At 44.4% G+C, this 18,388-nt stretch overlaps 1 protein-coding gene across 4 annotated transcripts; it reads left to right on the top strand.

Annotated features, from left to right (window-relative positions):
- Positions 1-1,179: 1,179 nt before the first annotated feature.
- On the top strand, positions 1,180-16,281 carry LOC110501023 (integrator complex subunit 13). Of its 4 annotated transcripts, none has more exons than XM_090213713.1 (17): positions 1,180-1,309; positions 4,147-4,395; positions 4,549-4,623; positions 4,870-5,072; positions 8,603-8,683; positions 8,909-8,999; positions 9,276-9,404; positions 10,845-10,929; positions 11,076-11,168; positions 11,400-11,489; positions 11,616-11,794; positions 13,191-13,358; positions 13,506-13,660; positions 13,927-14,157; positions 14,984-15,117; positions 15,381-15,516; positions 15,995-16,281. In XM_090213713.1, the coding sequence occupies exons 2-17, from the start codon at positions 4,171-4,173 to the stop codon at positions 16,029-16,031; spliced, it is 2,112 nt and encodes a 703-aa protein (XP_090069839.1). In that variant the 5' UTR covers positions 1,180-1,309; positions 4,147-4,170; the 3' UTR covers positions 16,032-16,281. The 4 variants fall into 4 exon arrangements, with proteins under 4 accessions (XP_090069839.1, XP_036813094.1, XP_036813091.1 ...); XM_036957199.2 differs by having other exon boundaries at positions 1,247-1,640; XM_036957196.2 differs by having other exon boundaries at positions 1,261-1,504.
- Positions 16,282-18,388: the final 2,107 nt, after the last annotated feature.

Genomic DNA, 18,388 nt, shown 5'->3' with positions numbered 1-18,388 from the left:
CTGAATTTTATATCTTGAGTGTTGACAATGAATATCGAGCACATCTTGTTATCTGTTCTGTCCCAACCAAATTCCCTGTCAGATACTGTTCCATATTAGATAGACCTACTGTTCCCTGTTCCATATTTGATGTACCTACTGTTCCCCACCATACTGTTTCCCATTAGATAAGTTCCATATCACAGTGTTCGCAGATACTTTTGTTCCCCATCTTTGCTTCCTATCAGGTACTGATACCCCATCAGATAGGTTTGGGTCAACTGTTCCTTATACTGTTCTCTATCAAATAGATACTGTTCCCCATCATAATTGTGCCCTGACAAATACTGTTCCAACCTTTCTTATCATAATACAGAGTATAGCCATGATGACAAATACTGTTCCAACCTTTCTTATCATAATACAGAGTATAGCCATGATGACAAATTGAAATGAAAGCAAATACATGATTTGTCTAAATACATTATTTATATGATTAAATGAAAAATATTTCAATTGAACGTGTCATATGCTGCACATGGATTGTGCACATTTTCAACAGCAGGGATCATCAGCTAGATTCAGCCATGGGCCAATTTTTTCTTGAGTGGATGGTCTGGGGGGTGGAACATGATAAAAACATATTTGTACACTTCAAATTGACCACAAGAAGCCTAAACAGATATAATATTTGACTAAAACAGCATCATTTCAAACCTTGATTACATTTGGGAACAACGTCTTTCAGATGGGGCATTAAAACTGGTGTCCTGACTCTGTGGTCATTCAAAATCCCATGAAGTTTATTGTAAGAGTAGGGGTTTTCACCCCGTTGTCATGGCTAAATTCCCAACCTGGCCACATTCCATCATGGCCGCCTAATCATCCCCCTCATTCCTAATTGGCATACATCACTCCTCATCTCTCCACCTGATAGCTGATGTGTGGTGAATGTTCTGACACAAAAATGGTTGCTCAGTTGGTATAAAAGTGCTATATAAATCCAATACATTTATATTCTCTGGTATACAATCACATTGGGCCAGTAACCGAATGTCATTGTAAAGAAGAATAAGAAAGAATGAGTATTTATTCTTAACTGACTTGCCTAGTTAAATTAAAAACATATGAGTGGGAATACTTGGGGACATATTTCCAGAATAAAATCAATTGGAGATATTTTCCTGGTGTTTTACAGCCTGTCCAACAATGAAAATTCAGAAAACTTGGGGGGCCAAATAAAACCAAATTTGGTCCGCGGGCCTCCACTTGGGGAACCCTGCTCAATTTATCTAAGCAAAGAAGACAGGAACCATGAAAAGATGTTGATGTAAGACACGGACCATCCATACACGACGGACATAGTTCCATCAATAACATCTACAGCCGCCTCGGATTTATTTGTTTTGCTCCAGCATTATGTCGTTTTTTTTATTACCCACATAGATAGCTATTAACTTAGTTGTACAACTACAATCCGTATTTTCGCTGGTGGAAATGAACCATAAAATACGGGTGCTATATGGTGTGAAAACCTGACTTTATTTTAGACTAATTTGTAAGATAACTATGTTTGATAGCTAATCTGGCTAGCAAACTAAACTAACATTAGCTTGGTTTAACGTTGGCAAATCGACGCGCCTCAGTCTCATCAGTCCCAGGTACTTCTGCAGACGGCTCACCCACTACTTAGCTAGCTAGCTAACGTAGCAAGTTTTTTTTAATCGGTCTGGAAACTAGCTAGCTAGCTAACGCTTGTAATTAAATCTAGCTAGCCAAGTTAAGTAAGTAAGCAAGCTAGCTAACGACCGTTATCCAGGGTAACTTATCTTAGCCAATTTACGTTAGCTAGCTAAATCTATAGCTAAAGGACATTGTCATAGGGCATGTTTCTCGTTCAGCCTAGTTAGCTACTGTATATATTAGCAATGTAAATTGGTGTCAGTACGTCGGCTGCAGCTAGCTAATGTTTTTTATTTTTATTTTTTATTTCACCTTTATTTAACCAGGTAGGCTAGTTGAGAACAAGTTCTCATTTGCAACTGCGACTTGGCCAAGATAAAGCATAGCAGTGTGAGCAGACAACACAGAGTTACACATGGAGTAAACAATTAACAAGATCATGTAAATGATCAGATGGTCATAGAGATATTGGTGTGCAAAAGAGCAGAAAAGTAAATAAATAAAAACAGTATGGGGATGAGGTAGGTGAAAATGGGTGGGCTATTTACCAATAGACTATGTACAGCTGCAGCGATCGGTTAGCTGCTCAGATAGCTGATGTTTGAAGTTGGTGAGGGAGATAAAAGTCTCCAACTTCAGCGATTTTTGCAATTCGTTCCAGTCACAGGCAGCAGAGTACTGGAACGAAAGGCAGCCAAATGAGGTGTTGGCTTTAGGGATGATCAGTGAGATACACCTGCTGGAGCGCGTGCTACGGATGGGTGTTGCCATTGTGACCAGTGAGCTGAGATAAGGCGGAGCTTTACCTAGCATGGACTTGTAGATGACCTGGAGCCAGTGGGTCTGGTGACGAATATGTAGCGAGGGCCAGCCGACTAGAGCATACAAGTCGCAGTGGTGGGTGGTATAAGGTGCTTTAGTGACAAAACGGATGGCACTGTGATAGACTGCATCCAGTTTGCTGAGTAGAGTGTTGGAAGCCATTTTGTAGATGACATCGCCGAAGTCGAGGATCGGTAGGATAGTCAGTTTTACTAGGGTAAGCTTGGCGGCGTGAGTGAAGGAGGCTTTGTTGCGGAATAGAAAGCCGACTCTTGATTTGATTTTCGATTGGAGATGTTTGATATGAGTCTGGAAGGAGAGTTTGCAGTCTAGCCAGACACCTAGGTACTTATAGATGTCCACATATTCTAGGTCGGAACCATCCAGGGTGGTGATGCTAGTCAGGCATGCGGGTGCAGGCAGCGATCGGTTGAAAAGCATGCATTTGGTTTTACTAGCGTTTAAGAGCAGTTGGAGGCCACGGAAGGAGTGTTGTATGGCATTGAAGCTTGTTTGGAGGTTAGATAGCACAGTGTCCAATGACGGGCCGAAAGTATATAGAATGGTGTCGTCTGCGTAGAGGTGGATCAGGGAATCGCCCGCAGCAAGAGCAACATCATTGATGTATACAGAGAAAAGAGTCGGCCCGAGAATTGAACCCTGTGGCACCCCCATAGAGACTGCCAGAGGACCGGACAGCATGCCCTCCGATTTGACACACTGAACTCTGTCTGCAAAGTAATTGGTGAACCAGGCAAGGCAGTCATCCGAAAAACCGAGGCTACTGAGTCTGCCGATAAGAATATGGTGATTGACAGAGTCGAAAGCCTTGGCAAGGTCGATGAAGACTGCTGCACAGTACTGTCTTTTATCGATGGCGGTTATGATATCGTTTAGTACCTTGAGTGTGGCTGAGGTGCACCCGTGACCGGCTCGGAAACCAGATTGCACAGCGGAGAAGGTACAGTGGGATTCGAGATGGTCAGTGACCTGTTTGTTGACTTGGCTTTCGAAGACCTTAGATAGGCAGGGCAGGATGGATATAGGTCTGTAACAGTTTGGGTCCAGGGTGTCTCCCCCTTTGAAGAGGGGGATGACTGCGGCAGCTTTCCAATCCTTGGGGATCTCAGACGATATGAAAGAGAGGTTGAACAGGCTGGTAATAGGGGTTGCGACAATGGTGGCGGATAGTTTCAGAAATAGAGGGTCCAGATTGTCAAGCCCAGCTGATTTGTACGGGTCCAGGTTTTGCAGCTCTTTCAGAACATCTGCAATCTGGATTTGGGTAAAGGAGAACCTGGAGAGGCTTGGGCGAGGAGCAGCGGGGGGGGCGGGGCTGTTGGCCGAGGTTGAAGTAGCCAGGCGGAAGGCATGGCCAGCCGTTGAGAAATGCTTATTGAAGTTTTCGATAATCATGGATTTATCGGTGGTGACCGTGTTACCTAGCCTCAGTGCAGTGGGCAGCTGGGAGGAGGTGCTCTTGTTCTCCATGGACTTCAGTGTCCCAGAACTTTTTGGAGTTGGAGCTACAGGATGCAAACTTCTGCCTGAAGAAGCTGGCCTTAGCTTTCCTGACTGTTACTGGTGCCTTGCTCTTTTCATCTAAATTGAGAAGAGATGGTTTCTTAGCATCAGACTAAATATCTCCTATCACCTCTGCAGAACTCACACAGGGCTGAACCAGAGATGAAGATGTTCTCAGTCTCCCACAAGACGGCCTTCGTGGTCGACCACTGCCCTTATATGGCAGAGTCCAGTCGGCAGCAGGTGGAGTGTGACGTGCTGACCAAGAGCCGTGGCCAGGGCATGATCCCACTGGCCCCAGTGTCCAAGTCCCTGTGGACCTGTGCTGTGGAGTGCTCCATGGAGTACTGCCGCATCCTCTACGACGTTTACCCCCTCAAGAAACTGGTAAGTCCCTCCATCCCATAGCTTGGCGTTGCCTGGTGGTCTAGTCTGTTTTAGAACAGAGTATAGTCTGTCTGGGTTGGCCAACTCGTCTGTGTTCATTCATATTCCGAGTTGGGCACAGCACATTATATTGCTTCAGTGGTTATGTTTCAGATCAACTACATTGTGAGTGATTCAGAGTTCCACATTCTGAACAGCTGGAGGCAAGAGGACCAAAGCACTCATGAGGTACTTTATTTCCATCTTCGAGAGATGGATGCTTATTTATCAACAGGGCAGCAATTTTGTACAGCACTAATTCTATGGTTCTAAGCAATCTATTGTTGAAAGTCTACAGCTTTTTGTTATTGCAATACTCACTACACTACTACCAATCTCATTGTCTCAATTTGAGGTTAACCAATCCTGTCCAGATAGAGGTTTTGTTGTATGTATTGTTGACTTGACCTGCTTCCCTTTGTATTCATGTGATAGCTCATGTCTGCTCTGGCAGCTGTGGGTCCACCTAACCCGCAGGAGGACCCTGAGTGTTGCAGCGTCCTGCACGGCCTGGTGGCAGCGGTGGAGTCACTGTGTAAGATCACTGAGTACCAGCACGAGGCACGCACCACCCTCATGGACACTGCTGACAGGGTGGCCAACAGGGGGCGCATTATCTGCCTTACAAACGCCAAGAGGTAAACATTAACATAATTAGTAAATAATTGTTTGTTTATTTATTATAATAAAAAATTTTTAGGGGATAGATCAGCAATGAAATTAACAGAAATATTTGGAACTATCAAATAACATTACTTGTATAATTTAAAATCCCCAAATCCACACTCATTCACAGATTTTTCTTTATTTTTACTTTTTTATACTTTGTAGAATAATAGTGAAGACATCCAAACTAAAAAATAACACACAGAATCATGTAGTAACCAAAAAAAGTGTTCAACAAATCAAAATATATTTGAGATTCTTCAAAGTAGCCACCCTTTGCCTTGATGACAGCTTTGCACACTCTTGGCATTCTCTCAACCAGCAATTACCTGGAATGCTTTTCCAACAGTCTTGGAGTTCCCACATATGCTGAGCACTTGTTAGCTGTTTTTCTTTCACTCTGCGGTCCAACTCATCCCAAACCATCTCAATTGTGTTGAGGTTGGGTGATTGTGGAGGCCAGGTCATCTGATGCAGCACTCCATCACTCTTCTTCTTGGTCAATTATCCCTTACACAGCCTGGAGGTGTGTTAGGTCATTGTCCTGTTGAAAAACAAATGATAGTCCCACTAAGCGCAAACCAGGTGGGATGGCTTATCGCTGCAGAATGCTGTGGTAGCCATGCTGGTTAAGTGTTCCTTGAATTCTAAATAAATCACAGACAGTGTCACCAGCAGAGCACCATAACACCTTCTCCATGTTTTAAGGTGGGAAATATACATGCAGAGATTATACGTTCACCCACACCGCGTCTCACAAAGACATGGCGGTTGGAACCAAAAATCTCCAATTTGGACTCCTGACCTAAGGACACATTTCCACCAGTCTATGTCCATTGCTCGTGTTTCTTGGCCCAAGCAAGTCTGCTTCTTATTGGTGTCCTTTAGTAGTGGTTTCTCTGCAGCAATTTGACCATGAAGGGCTGATTCACACAGTATCCTCTGAACAGTTGATGTTGAGATGTGTCTGTTACTTGAACTTTGTGAAGCATTTATTTGGGCTGCAATTTCTGATGCTGGTAACTCGAATGAACTTATCCTCTGCAGCGGAGGTAACTCTGGGTCTTCCTTTCCTGTGGCAGTCCTCATGAGAGCCAGTTCCATGATAGTTGTTGTGACTGTATTTGAAGAAAGTTTCAAAGAAAAAACGTTAAAATTTTCCAGATTGACTGACCTTTTTTATTTAACCAGGTAAGTTGACTGAGAACACATTCTCATTTACAGCAACAACCTGGTGAATAGTTACAGGGGAGAGGGATGAATGAGCCAATTGTAAACTGGGGATGATTCGGTGACCGTGATGGTATGAAGGCCAGATTGGAAATTTAGCCAGGACACTGGGGTTAACACCCTTACTCTTACAATAAGTGCCATGGGATCTTTAGTGACCACAGAGAGTCAGGACACCTGTTTAACATCCCATCCGAAAGATGGCACCCTACACAGGGCATTGTCCCGAATCACTGCCCTGGGGCATTGGGATATTTTTTTAGACCAGAGGAAAGGGGACCTCCTACTGGCACTCCAACACCACTTCCAGCAACATCTGGTTCAGGACCAACACCCATCCAGGACCAACCCTGCTTAGCTTTAGAAGCAAGCCAGCAGTAGGATGCAGGGTGGTATGCTGCTGGTTTATGTCTTAAAGTAATGATGGACTGTCATTTCTCTTTGTTTATTTGAGCTGTTCTTCCCATAATATGGGCTTTACCAAATAGGACTATCTTCTGTATACCACCCCTACCAAACACATTAAGAAGGAAAAAAAATCCACAAATGAACTTTTAAGATGGCACACCTGTTAATTGAAATGCATTCCAGGTGACTACCTCTTGAAGCTGGTTGAGAGAATGCTAAGAGTGTGCAAAGTTGTCATCAAGGCAAAGGGTGGCTACTTTGAAAAATCTCAAATATAAAATACATTTTGATTTAACACTTTTTTGCTCACTACACAATTCCATATGTGTTATTTCATACTTTTGATGTCTTCACTACAATGTATACAATATTACAAATAAAGAAAAACCCTTGAATGAGTAGGTGTGTCCAAACTTTAGACTGTATATATATTTTTTTATTATTCCACTACCCCCCCTCTCCCCTAGTTGTAGGACCTGTGGAAAACATTACAATTCTATATATACACTGAGTGTACTTTACATAGACCAGGGATCATCAACTGGACTCAGCTGCAGGCCGATTTCTTTTTTTTGAAATGTATTTTTTTTAATCTATTTGTTTTTCATGAGTGAATGTTCAGGGGGACGGAACATAATTACAAATAATGTATAGACTGCTCATTGACCACAAGAAGCCCAAATGGAAGACTAAAACCTAATCACTTCAAATCTTGCTGACATTTGTATACAATTACACATTTCTAATATGTGTGATAATACTTTGGAACAGATTTCCGAAATTAAAGTCACTTGGAGCTGATTTGCTGGTCTTTTTACAGTCTTCTGTCCAACAATAAAAAAAACATTTTTTTGTTCATATAATTTTTGGGGCCAAATTCCCAGTTGGGGAACCCTGACATAGACTGATCAGGTGAATACAGGTGTAAGCTATGATGCCTTATTGATGTCACTTGTTAAATCCACTGTAGATCAGGGCTCTCCAACACTGTTTCTGGAGAGCTACTGTCCTGTACATTTTTTCTCCAACCCTAATCTAGCATACCTGATTCTCATAATTAGCTCGTTGATAAGATGAATCAGGTCAGTTACAACTGGGGTTGGAAGAAAAACACACAGGAGGGCAGCTCTACAGGAACAGGGTTGTGGAGCCCTGGTATAGATGAAAGGGAGGAGGCAGGGTGAAGAAGGTTTTTTAATCCTTGAGACAATTGAGACATGGATTGTGTGTGTGTCATTCAGAGGGTAAATGGGCAAGTTCCTTTGAACGGGATATGGTAATTGGTGCCAGGTGCACCGGTTTGAGTGTCAAGAACTGCAATGCTGCTGGGTTTTCCACGCTCAACAGTTTTCCGTGTATATCAAGAATGGTCCACCACTCAAAGGACATCCAGCCAACTTGACACAACTGTGGGAAGCATTGGAGTCATGGGCCACCATCCCTGTGGAATGCTTTCGATAGCTTGTAGAGTCCATGCCCCGACGAATTAACCACCACAATCTTAATTCCAACCCTCCGATGTCCACAGACTAACCCATCTTTCCCAGAAGACTTACGAAGGTCTTGAACCTCTCTGTTTGTGCCAAGATTTCCCTTAAAATAAATACTCATATTTCCCATTGATTGATGGTGGTTTTTCAGATCTCCTAAGAGTGCTGTTTGTAGGTCCCTCTGAACACAGATTATGACTTAACAACCACTCCTGGACCTGACTCCAAAAGTGAGCCACCGAAGGACCGTACCAAAAGAGATGATCTATTGATTCTGTTAAACCTGGTTATTAATTGAGAACCTGTAGATACTGCCCATCTTTGAAGGCAACCATGGAAATCCTAATGGGGTATTGTGTGTTTGTCTGTTACAGTGACACCCATGTGCGAATGCTGGAGGATTGTGTGCAAGAGACCATTCTAGAGCAAAACAAGATGGCAGCAGGCTCAGACAGGTATGAGATATTGAGATGAGAATAACACTGTTTTTACACTCTTTAGTGGGGATAAATATGAACTTTAGAAGTCAGATTTTTGATGGGAGAATTCAAATGGATTTTAGAGGAGGAGATTTGTTAGACTGGGTTAATTTCATTGGTCATCTTAGAAGGGTTTTGAGAGGATCCTAAAGAAGTGTCCTGAATCTTTCCAATGCATTCCAACGTGTCTCTGTGTTTCAGACTGATGTCTATCCAGCAGTGTGAGCTGGTGCTCGTCCACATCTTCCCTCAAGGAGAGGACACACTGGTCTCAGACCGGCCAAAGAAAGAGGTAGGTTTAAACCTGCTCAGGGTTGCATTAAATTGACTCTGTTTTCACCTAGTCTAAAGGTTAATCTAGATATGTATAACATCGCTCCAAACACACTTTGTCATATCAACGCATACTTAATCTGATGTAGATAAAATATACTGTTAGTATCCTGTTAACGTGTGCTCATTTCCACATGCTGTAGTTACCAAGTTCTATAGAGATGCCATACAATAAAAAATGGCATGCTACTTTGTTAGTGTTAAAGTCCTACATAGTCCTCCTCTGTACCGACAGGTCTCCTCTCTGCTGACCAGCGAGGTTCACAGTGTGCGGGCAGGGAGGCACCTGGCCACCAAACTCAACATTCTAGTGCAGCAGCACTTTGACCTTGCCTCCACCACCATCACCAACATCCCAATGAAGGTACGTCTTCTGTCCTCTAGCTCTCCCAAGGTTCAGGCCTTCACCAGCCCCATCTATAACCTTTCACCCTTTTCACTGACTCCCACCCATTACTTCCTTCAGGGCTGTGTCCCAGCAGTCTTGAGTTAACTATTTTCCCGCCTCCTTCATGTCATGACTGATGTTAGATTAGTTATTTAAGGAATAAGGTGGGCTATTTTTGAAGGCTGGACGAACGTTTGTAAAGGGCGACGTCCCGTCTGCAAAATGACCTATCCTGACCCGCCCACTTATTTTCTCTGCATCCACAAACCAACACATTACACATTTTCTATTGGCCCTTCCACCCAATGCACCTATCGCTTCACTCGCCTCAACCTTCTGATACCCTAACCTTGCCACACCCCCACCACATCCTCGGCCCCAAAATGTCCCAAACTTTGTTCTTCTTCCCCGTCAGCCATTGTGCACTATGATTTTACACACTGTTCTTTATTTGTTCATCATCATGTTGAAATGACTCTTGGAACCGCTGCTGTTTTCATGCTGTATTTTCTGTTTTGCTAGCCCACATTAAATGTTTGCGAGCAGGTCAGTACTCTTAAACACACACCAAGAGGGACCGCAGAACGCAAGGCTGTGTGGATTGGTTTTGTCCATCCATCGGACGCTCAACAGCTCTCACTTTTGATTGGCCGCCAATTGTCCACTTGACATTCCAGCAGCCAATCAGTGTTGAGAGTGTTAGCATGTTTGGTGGATGAGAATGTACGCATTACGTGCCCTGTAGTTTGCCCCCCCTCCCCCGGCCTCATGTCCTGTATGACTCCTTGTTGGTGCCTTCTCTACCTCAGAGTTGATTGGTCGCAGTCCCTCCTTGTAGTGTCTTGTTGTGGTCCTTTGTGCTGTGTTGAGTAGTACGTATTGGTATCAGACCACCCTCTGTCCCTCCTTTCCTTTCCCTCTCTCTTTCCTCTCTCTCTTTCTCTTATTTGAATAGTAAGTCATTTAGTCCTTAGCCATGATAGGTAGGTAGACGCCTATCTCCTAACTTTCGCCCCAAATGTTTTTGTCCTCCATGTAGTCCCATGTTATTCATCTGAGTTAGAAAACATGTACAGCCCTTTTCACTGAAATACACGTCAGACCCTTAAACTTTAGACTGCAACAACCACAGCTGTCAATCTTCACATCACCGGAATCACCTTATAGGAAGAACGGAAGAGAGAACAAAAGAGAGAGACGATGCAAAAATCAGTGGTTTATGCATTTGCTGGTACTTCTTGAACCTTTGTTAACATGAAAGCAGCAGTGTTTGTTTGTCTTGACAGCAGTGGATAGGCACTCACTACTGCAAGTCGCTCTGGATAAGAGCGTCTGCGAAATGACTACAATGTCAATGAAAAGGATACCTCGCTGATGTCTTTTTTTTGGTCTTCTCCGTCTCCTTTGGGTGTGAAGGAGGAGCAGCACGCCAACACGTCGGCCAATTACGACGTAGAGCTCCTGCATCACAGGGACGCCCATCTTGAGTTCTTCAAAAGTGGTGAGGTTTTAAGAAATAATAATAATAAAATAATCTGTATTGTTTTGGCCACTAAATTATTGTGGCTTTTAGTGGCTTGGCCATAAAACCACTACAGTAAACATTCAGTTTCTCCCTTTCATCTCTCCTTTTTTTCTGTCGTTCAGGCGACCTTCACATGGCTGGTAGTACGAGTCGAGACAGTGGACTTAAGGAGACGGTTACTCTTAAGTGGTGCACTCCTCGCACCAACAGTGTAGGTAGGCACCATGAACCCTGGGAAACGTAGTTATTTGTTGTCGCGCTAACTCAATGAAAAGTTTCGGTAGAGGTGGGGCTTGAGTGGCGTTTGAAATTATAAAGATAAGAGGTCCTTGATATCGACACATCAAAATCCCAAGAGCATTTTCTGTTGTAATATTCTCCTTTGGCTTATCTGGATATTTCCCATCTTTCTTGCGTGTGTGTCTGTGTGTGAACTGGTGGCTCAGAACTGCACTACTGCACTGGAGCCTATCGGATCTCGCCTACGGACGTCAACAGCCGACCCTCATCGTGTTTGACCAACTTCTTGCTGAACGGTGAGCCTGAATATTTTTGCCCCTGCCCCTTGCCTCTACCCCCTACCCTAAATGTTAATACTACTTGCATACAGAAAATACAAACAAATGTAGTTGAAATACAGATGGTGATTGATTGCATTGCAGGTCGCTCAGTGCTGCTGGAGCAGCCCAGGAAGTCCGGGTCAAAGGTCATCAGCCACATGCTGAGCAGCCACGGCGGGGAGATCTTCCTGCATGTGCTCAATAGCACCCGCTCCACCTTGGAGGACCCTCCCTCCATTAGCGAGGGCTGTGGGGGCCGGGTGACTGACTACCGCATCACTGTAAGCCCCTCCCACCTCTTCCTCCTCTACCCCATAGTGACTGACTACCACATTACTGTAAGCCCCTTCCTCCTCTACCCCATAGTGACTGACTACCACATTACTGTAAGCCCCTCCCACCCCTTCCTCCTCTACCCCATAGTGACTGACTACCACATTACTGTAAGCCCCTCCTACCTCTTCCTCCTCTACCCTATAGTGACTGACTACCACATTACTGTAAGCTCCTCCCACCCCTTCCTCCTCTACCCCAGTGACTGACTACCACATTACTGTAAGCTCCTTCCTCCTCTACCCCATAGTGACTGACTACTACATTACTGTAAGCCCCTTCCTCCTCTACCCCATAGTGACTGACTACCACATTACTGTAAGCCCCTCCCTCCTCTACCCCATAGTGACTGACTACCACATTACTGTAAGCCCCTCCCACCCCTTCATCCTCTACCCCATAGTGACTGACTACCACATTACTGTAAGCCCCTCCCTCCTCTACCCCATAGTGACTGACTACTACATTACTGTAAGCCCCTTCCTCCTCTACCCCATAGTGACTGACTACCACATTACTGTAAGCCCCTCCCACCCCTTCATCCTCTACCCCATATTGACTGACTACCACATTACTGTAAGCCCCTTCCTCCTCTACCCCATAGTGACTGACTACTACATTACTGTAAGCCCCTCCCACCCCTTCCTCCTCTACACCAGTGACTAGATACCACATTACTGTAAGCCCCTTCCTCCTCTACCCCATAGTGACTGACTACTACATTACTGTAATCCCCTCCCTCCTCTACCCCATAGTGACTGACTACCACATTACTGTAAGCCCCTCCCACCCCTTCCTCCTCTACACCATAGTGACTAGATACCACATTACTGTAAGCCCCTTCCTCCTCTACCCCATAGTGACTGACTACCACATTACTGTAAGCCCCTCCCACCCCTTCCTCCTCTACACCATAGTGACTAGATACCACATTACTGTAAGCCCCTTCCTCCTCTACCCCATAGTGACTGACTACTACATTACTGTAAGCTCCTTCCTCCTCTACCCCATAGTGACTGACTACTACATTACTGTAAGCGCCTTCCTCCTCTACCCCATAGTGACTGACTACTACATCACTGTAAGGGGCAGAGGAGGTTTAGTCACAACTAATTGGAGTTTGTTTACAAATCTAATGCATATAAAATGTCACTGTGAAAACACATAAACAACGAACTGGTGTAACAGCTGTGTACTGTGTTATGTAACGATGTGTACCTGCAATGTCCTATATTTACGCTGTGTCTATGTAACTACCATGTTAACACTGGTAGGTATAAAATACACTTATTCTAAAGTGGGACCAAAAGTTTTATACCAGTATCTTTGGGGTGTCTGCCGCAGGACTTTGGCGAGTTCATGAGGGAGAACCGTCTGACTCCTGTCCCAGAGTCCCCAGACACTGAGGCTAGTGGGAAGCCCCCGGCGGAGAGAGCCAAAGCCCAGCTGGAGCGTTACACTCGCTATTGGCCAATGATCATTTCCCAGACCACCATCTTCAACATGCAGGCGGTGAGCAGGACAACAGCCTTCTTTCACACACTGCACAGTTGCTCACCTCATATCACTCGTTTGATTTATTTTTTTAACGGTCTGTGTGACTTGTGTGTTCATTGTATGTGTGTGACTGTGTATGTGTTAATTGTGTGTGTGATCCAGGTGGTTCCGCTGGCTAACCTCATAGTGAAGGAGAGTCTGAGTGAGGAGGACTTGCTGACCTGCCAGAAGACCGTTTACAACCTGGTGGATATGGAGAGGAAGAACGACCCTCTTCCCATCTCCACTGTGGGCTCCAGGGGAAAGGGCCCTAAAAGGTAGTCTGTCTCTGTGTGAGAGAGAGACTGATGTTGTGACTTATTGTCACTCCCTGAGTGTTTAGGGGTGGGAAACAGGGTGTGTGTGTGTGTGTACGTGTCTGTGTTTGTATGTTAAGGATGTGTGCGGAAGAGAGTGAATTGGGGAGAGTCTGAAAGTGTAACTGTGTCGCTCCCTGAGTGTTTGGAGGTGGGAACCATGTATAAGTTCAGTGTGTGTGCCTGGTCTCCTGTCCTGACTGGTTAATGTCTCCTCCGGGCTTTAGGGATGAGCAATACCGCATCATGTGGAACGAGCTGGAGACTCTGGTGAAGACCCACGTAGCTGGCAGTGAGCGACACCAGAGGGTTCTGGACTGCATCATCGCCTGCCGCAGCAAACCCCCCGAGGAGGAGGAGAGGAAGAAACGGGGGAGGAAGAGGGAGGACAAGGAGGACAAGGCAGAGAAGAGCATCAACAAGGATTCAGAGGACAAAAATTGGCAGGAGTCAGAGAGGTCAGGGTGACAACACACATTTTGTTTGACCTAAGCCTGACCTACTGTTTTAAACAACAGACCTGCATCCAATCAACTCTGTGATTCTGAAGAAAAAAAAAATATATATATATTTGTAATAATATATACAGTACCAGTCAAAGGTTTGGACACACCTACTCATTCAAGGGTTTTTCTTTATGTTTTCCTATTTCCTACATTGTAGAAAAGTAGTGAAGACATTAACACTATGAAATAATGTAGTAACCAAAAAAAAGTGTTAAACAAATCACCCCAAGCAACCCTTTGCCTTGATGACAGCTTTGCACACTCTTGGCATTCTCTCAACCAGCTTCACCAGGAGTGATTTTCCAACAGTCTTGAAGGAGTTCCCACATATGCTGAGCACTTGTTAGGTGTCCAAACTTGACTGGCACTGTATATACCGGTTTAGTATTTTACCCTGGTATTCTCCTCGTCACTGTCATACTGTTGGATTCTACCCCCAAGCCATAAGACTCCTTAACAGCTAATCAAAGGGCTACCCAGAACCCTCTTTAACGCTGCTGCTACTCCCCGTTTATAATCAACGCATAGTCACTTGAACTCTACCTGCATGTACATATTACCTCAATTACCTTGACTAATCGGTGCCCCCGCACATTGACTCTGTACCTCTGTATTTTACTGCTGCTGTTTAATTATTCGTTACTTTTCTTTTTTCTACTTAACACTTTTTTACTTCTTAAAGTATTGTTGGTTTAAGGGCTTGTAACTAAGTGTTTCACAAGTTCTACACCTGCTGTATTTGGCGCATGTGACAAATACAATTTGATTCATCCACCAGGCTGAAGGGGGCACTAGAGCGTGGAAAGGAGGAGCAGGGGGAGTCGGAGGTCATAAAGGATTCTCCTGACTCGCCAGAGCCTCTCAACAAGAAGCCCCGTCTGGAAGAGATCCAACTACCTGAAAAAGCCAAAGGTGCATGCCCCACCCCCCTTCTGGTTGGCCTTGACCTTATTGTCCTCAGATCCATGGTGTGAACTGGCATATTTGTTGAATGCCATGTTCATGGTTATCATTGCAATGAGTAGTATTCTATTATTATTTGTTTTGTTTCATCACTGCATTAATTACCTTTTTTATTCAGAGACAATACATTAAGGTGTGCCATTACCAGTATTGTTCCTTTTCACTGATCTTTCTGTCTCTGTGTGTGTTTTCGGCCTGTGGTTACAATGTAGGTCCGGTGTCCCTGCTCACCATGTGGACTAACAGAATCACTGTGGCCAACTCCAGGAAACACCAGGAGTTTGCCGGAAGGATCAGCTCTGTGAACAACAAGGCAGAGTTATACCAGCACCTTAAAGATGAGAATGGGTGTGTGATAATGTACTGTATATAACCATTCCCCACATCAGTGTATTATAGCCCCTAGTTCTAATTAAGCAATAAGGCCGAAAGGGTGTGTTATATGGCCAATATACTATGGCTAAGGGCTGTTCTTATGCACAATGCAACGCGAAGTGCCTGGATACAGCCCCTTAGCTGTGGTATATTGGCCCTATACCACAAATCCCAGAGGTGCCTTATTGCTACTATAAACTGGTTACCAAAGTCGTAAAAATACAAAAACATGTAAAATGTAAAAATACATGTTGTCATACCTGTGGTATACTGTCTGATGTACCACTTCTGTCAGCCAATCAGCATTCAGGGCTCGAACCACTCCGTTTATAATGTTTGATATAGATGTTGTAGTTTGTTTTCTTGACTGAAATCTGATTGTCCAATACCTGTTATGGAGTAGACAGTCTTATGATAAATAATTAGTTGACTTTTCTTCTACTGTTAACAGAATGGACGTCCACGAGAATGGGAAAGCCACCAGATGATGTGACCTGTCTCTGTACAGGATGCACCCACTCCACCGAACACCTTACCACAGCAGGAATATGAGCTTGGACCAGAGATCATGTCAATCTGAGGTGTATGGACTGTCCTCCCCTACTCTGTCCATACCAGGCATAGATTAATGGGTAGCAGTCAGACTTTGTAATTTTTGTGATTTTTAGGTTTTCTACCCACGTTTGTATGGATAGGCTCACATATTGTGTGAAGCAATAAAGTTGTCATCAGGCAGTATTTTTTTCCTGTGCCGTTCTACTTTTCTCGTGGTTTGGTTAATGGTACTACTTGGCATCAAGTCTCATAAATAACAAAATGCAGTTTTGTCAGTTTGGAAGGTTTTTGTCTGAAATATACAGTAGTAAAATCCAGTTATGATGGATATTGCATCTTAATTCTACTAAGATTCCTCAATGAAATGAAAAATGAAAATGTATGCTTTGTTGTACATTTTGGTACATAGAAGTACAAATGTGTGTCGATTATCACAGCAATACAGTTCCAGTATAAAAGGCACATTCATAATTGCCCTCCTAAGATCCATAAATACTTTGCCTTCCAAAACGGTTGTGCAACACATTTGTCTCAACAACCCTCGTAGTGTGTATGAATATGTCACAACCTCACTTCCAAGAATGGATTCATTTGTTTGTATGCTTTTCTTCTTGGGATTTGTGTTCCCATGGTCTGTTATGTGGGTATTGGGGTGGGAACTGGTATTATGGAGGTGGGTGAAATACACTGCTCTCTGATAAGGTAGTCTTCCCTGGAGATATGTGGGAGAGAGATGCTCTCCACTGGCTGGTGAGGCATTAAGCCACAACCTCGGGGGAGGTGGGGCACTTCTGGTTAGAACAGGGGGGGCATCCTTGGCCTTATTGTCCTCAGATCCATGTGACCTGGGACAACCCCCTCTGAGGGCCAAATCGCAAGAGTCCTTACCCTCACACGGTTTCTACAGAAATAGAAAACTGTAAATGTAAGGGTGACTGCCAGAAAGAGGCAGCAGACCACTAGCAGAGCTGTCAACACACTGGCCATCCAATGATAGGGGTCTGTCTGTCGCACTGATACACTAGTGGGATCCGAGGTTGGGACGGTGTTGACAGAAGTGGGATATGGAGTACTGGTGGAAAGAGTGGGACTAGAGGCTATAGTTGTGGCAGTAGTTGGGCTGGAGAAACAGTCACGTCTGAAGCTCACAGGGCCTACCTTGCTGATGGGGAACTCTGGGAGCATTGCCTGGCTGAACGCAGGGCTACTCTGTCTGGCCTCTGAACTAATTTCCTCCCACATGCGCCAGACCTGACCCACAGGGTACCGTCCCTCAACACCATCTCCCCCCCACCTGTCATAGGGTGAAGTTGTATCAAGACACAAGAGTGGATCCAGGTGCCAGGGATAGCACGCAAGGTGGTGGCTGCCAGAGTCATTGAAGAAGCGGGACAGCTTGTCCAGGAGAGGTACCACCCTGTGGCACAGTTGAACATGATCATTCAAGTCGTCCTCCGCATTGGTGTCATACCATTATGTGTCCAATTACTAGACTGCCTGGTTACGAGGAAACCATAAATGCTACCAGGCAGGGACCCTCCAAAGGCTTCTATGATACATTCAAGGCTGGCTGAACACATTGCTTTCTATAGTTTTATTTGTTCAGGGTTCCACTTTACTATCATATAGAAAATAATATAAAATAGCCTTACATTATAACTGTAACTCAAGTTATGTAGTCTACATATATGAAATGCACCTGTCAGCTCATTTATGTAGACAAAACCCTGTAGCAACATGCACAAGATACAGCCACCTCAAAAAGAAGCCCCATCCACCCCTATTATGCAGCCATGTCCTATTTCATCCCCCTCTTACAGTTGTGATGGATAGAGAGGGGGATGTTGACAAACCCAGGGGGTGACATCAATGAGAGACTTTTGAAAAAATAAACTATCACTGGGTTTCTCAATGCCTCTAGGCTTTAGTTGCCCTGTCCTTTATTCAGCTCTCCACTGTGAAAGAATGTGATCACGCAACAGGACAACAGTGGTCAGTTGTTACTCAAAGTCTCAACATTTCCCTTTTTCTTTACATATGGAGTTGAGTAACAGAGCATTACTTAGCTTAGATTTTAATTGACCCAGTTTCCCTGCAGTGAAAGATTGTTTGGCTTGAGTTGCAAGCTGACCCTTGACAAAGTGGCCACCTGGTCCCGCTGGGTTTGGGTTTATGCTGTGGGGTCACACCTGAACTAACTTGTATTGGGGGCCATCATGTCTCAGCAGGATATGGATATGGGCCAGACAGTTTAATGATTAACATGAGGAAATTGGCGCACTGGAATCCC

The sequence above is a fragment of the Oncorhynchus mykiss genome, chromosome 21, assembly GCF_057628025.1.
Source record: "Oncorhynchus mykiss isolate SJ-2025 chromosome 21, ASM5762802v1, whole genome shotgun sequence".
Taxonomy (NCBI): domain Eukaryota; kingdom Metazoa; phylum Chordata; class Actinopteri; order Salmoniformes; family Salmonidae; genus Oncorhynchus; species Oncorhynchus mykiss.
Note: the sequence above shows the minus strand (reverse complement) of the source record. Positions and strands in the feature narration are given on the sequence as shown.

Bases quoted from the DNA above. Each gene is read 5' to 3' on its own strand.
- LOC110501023 (XM_036957196.2), top strand. The intron at 9,000-9,275 runs GTAGGTTTAAAC...CTGTACCGACAG, and splicing joins CAGACCGGCCAAAGAAAGAG to GTCTCCTCTCTGCTGACCAG. The intron at 10,930-11,075 runs GTGAGGTTTTAA...TCTGTCGTTCAG, and splicing joins TCTTGAGTTCTTCAAAAGTG to GCGACCTTCACATGGCTGGT.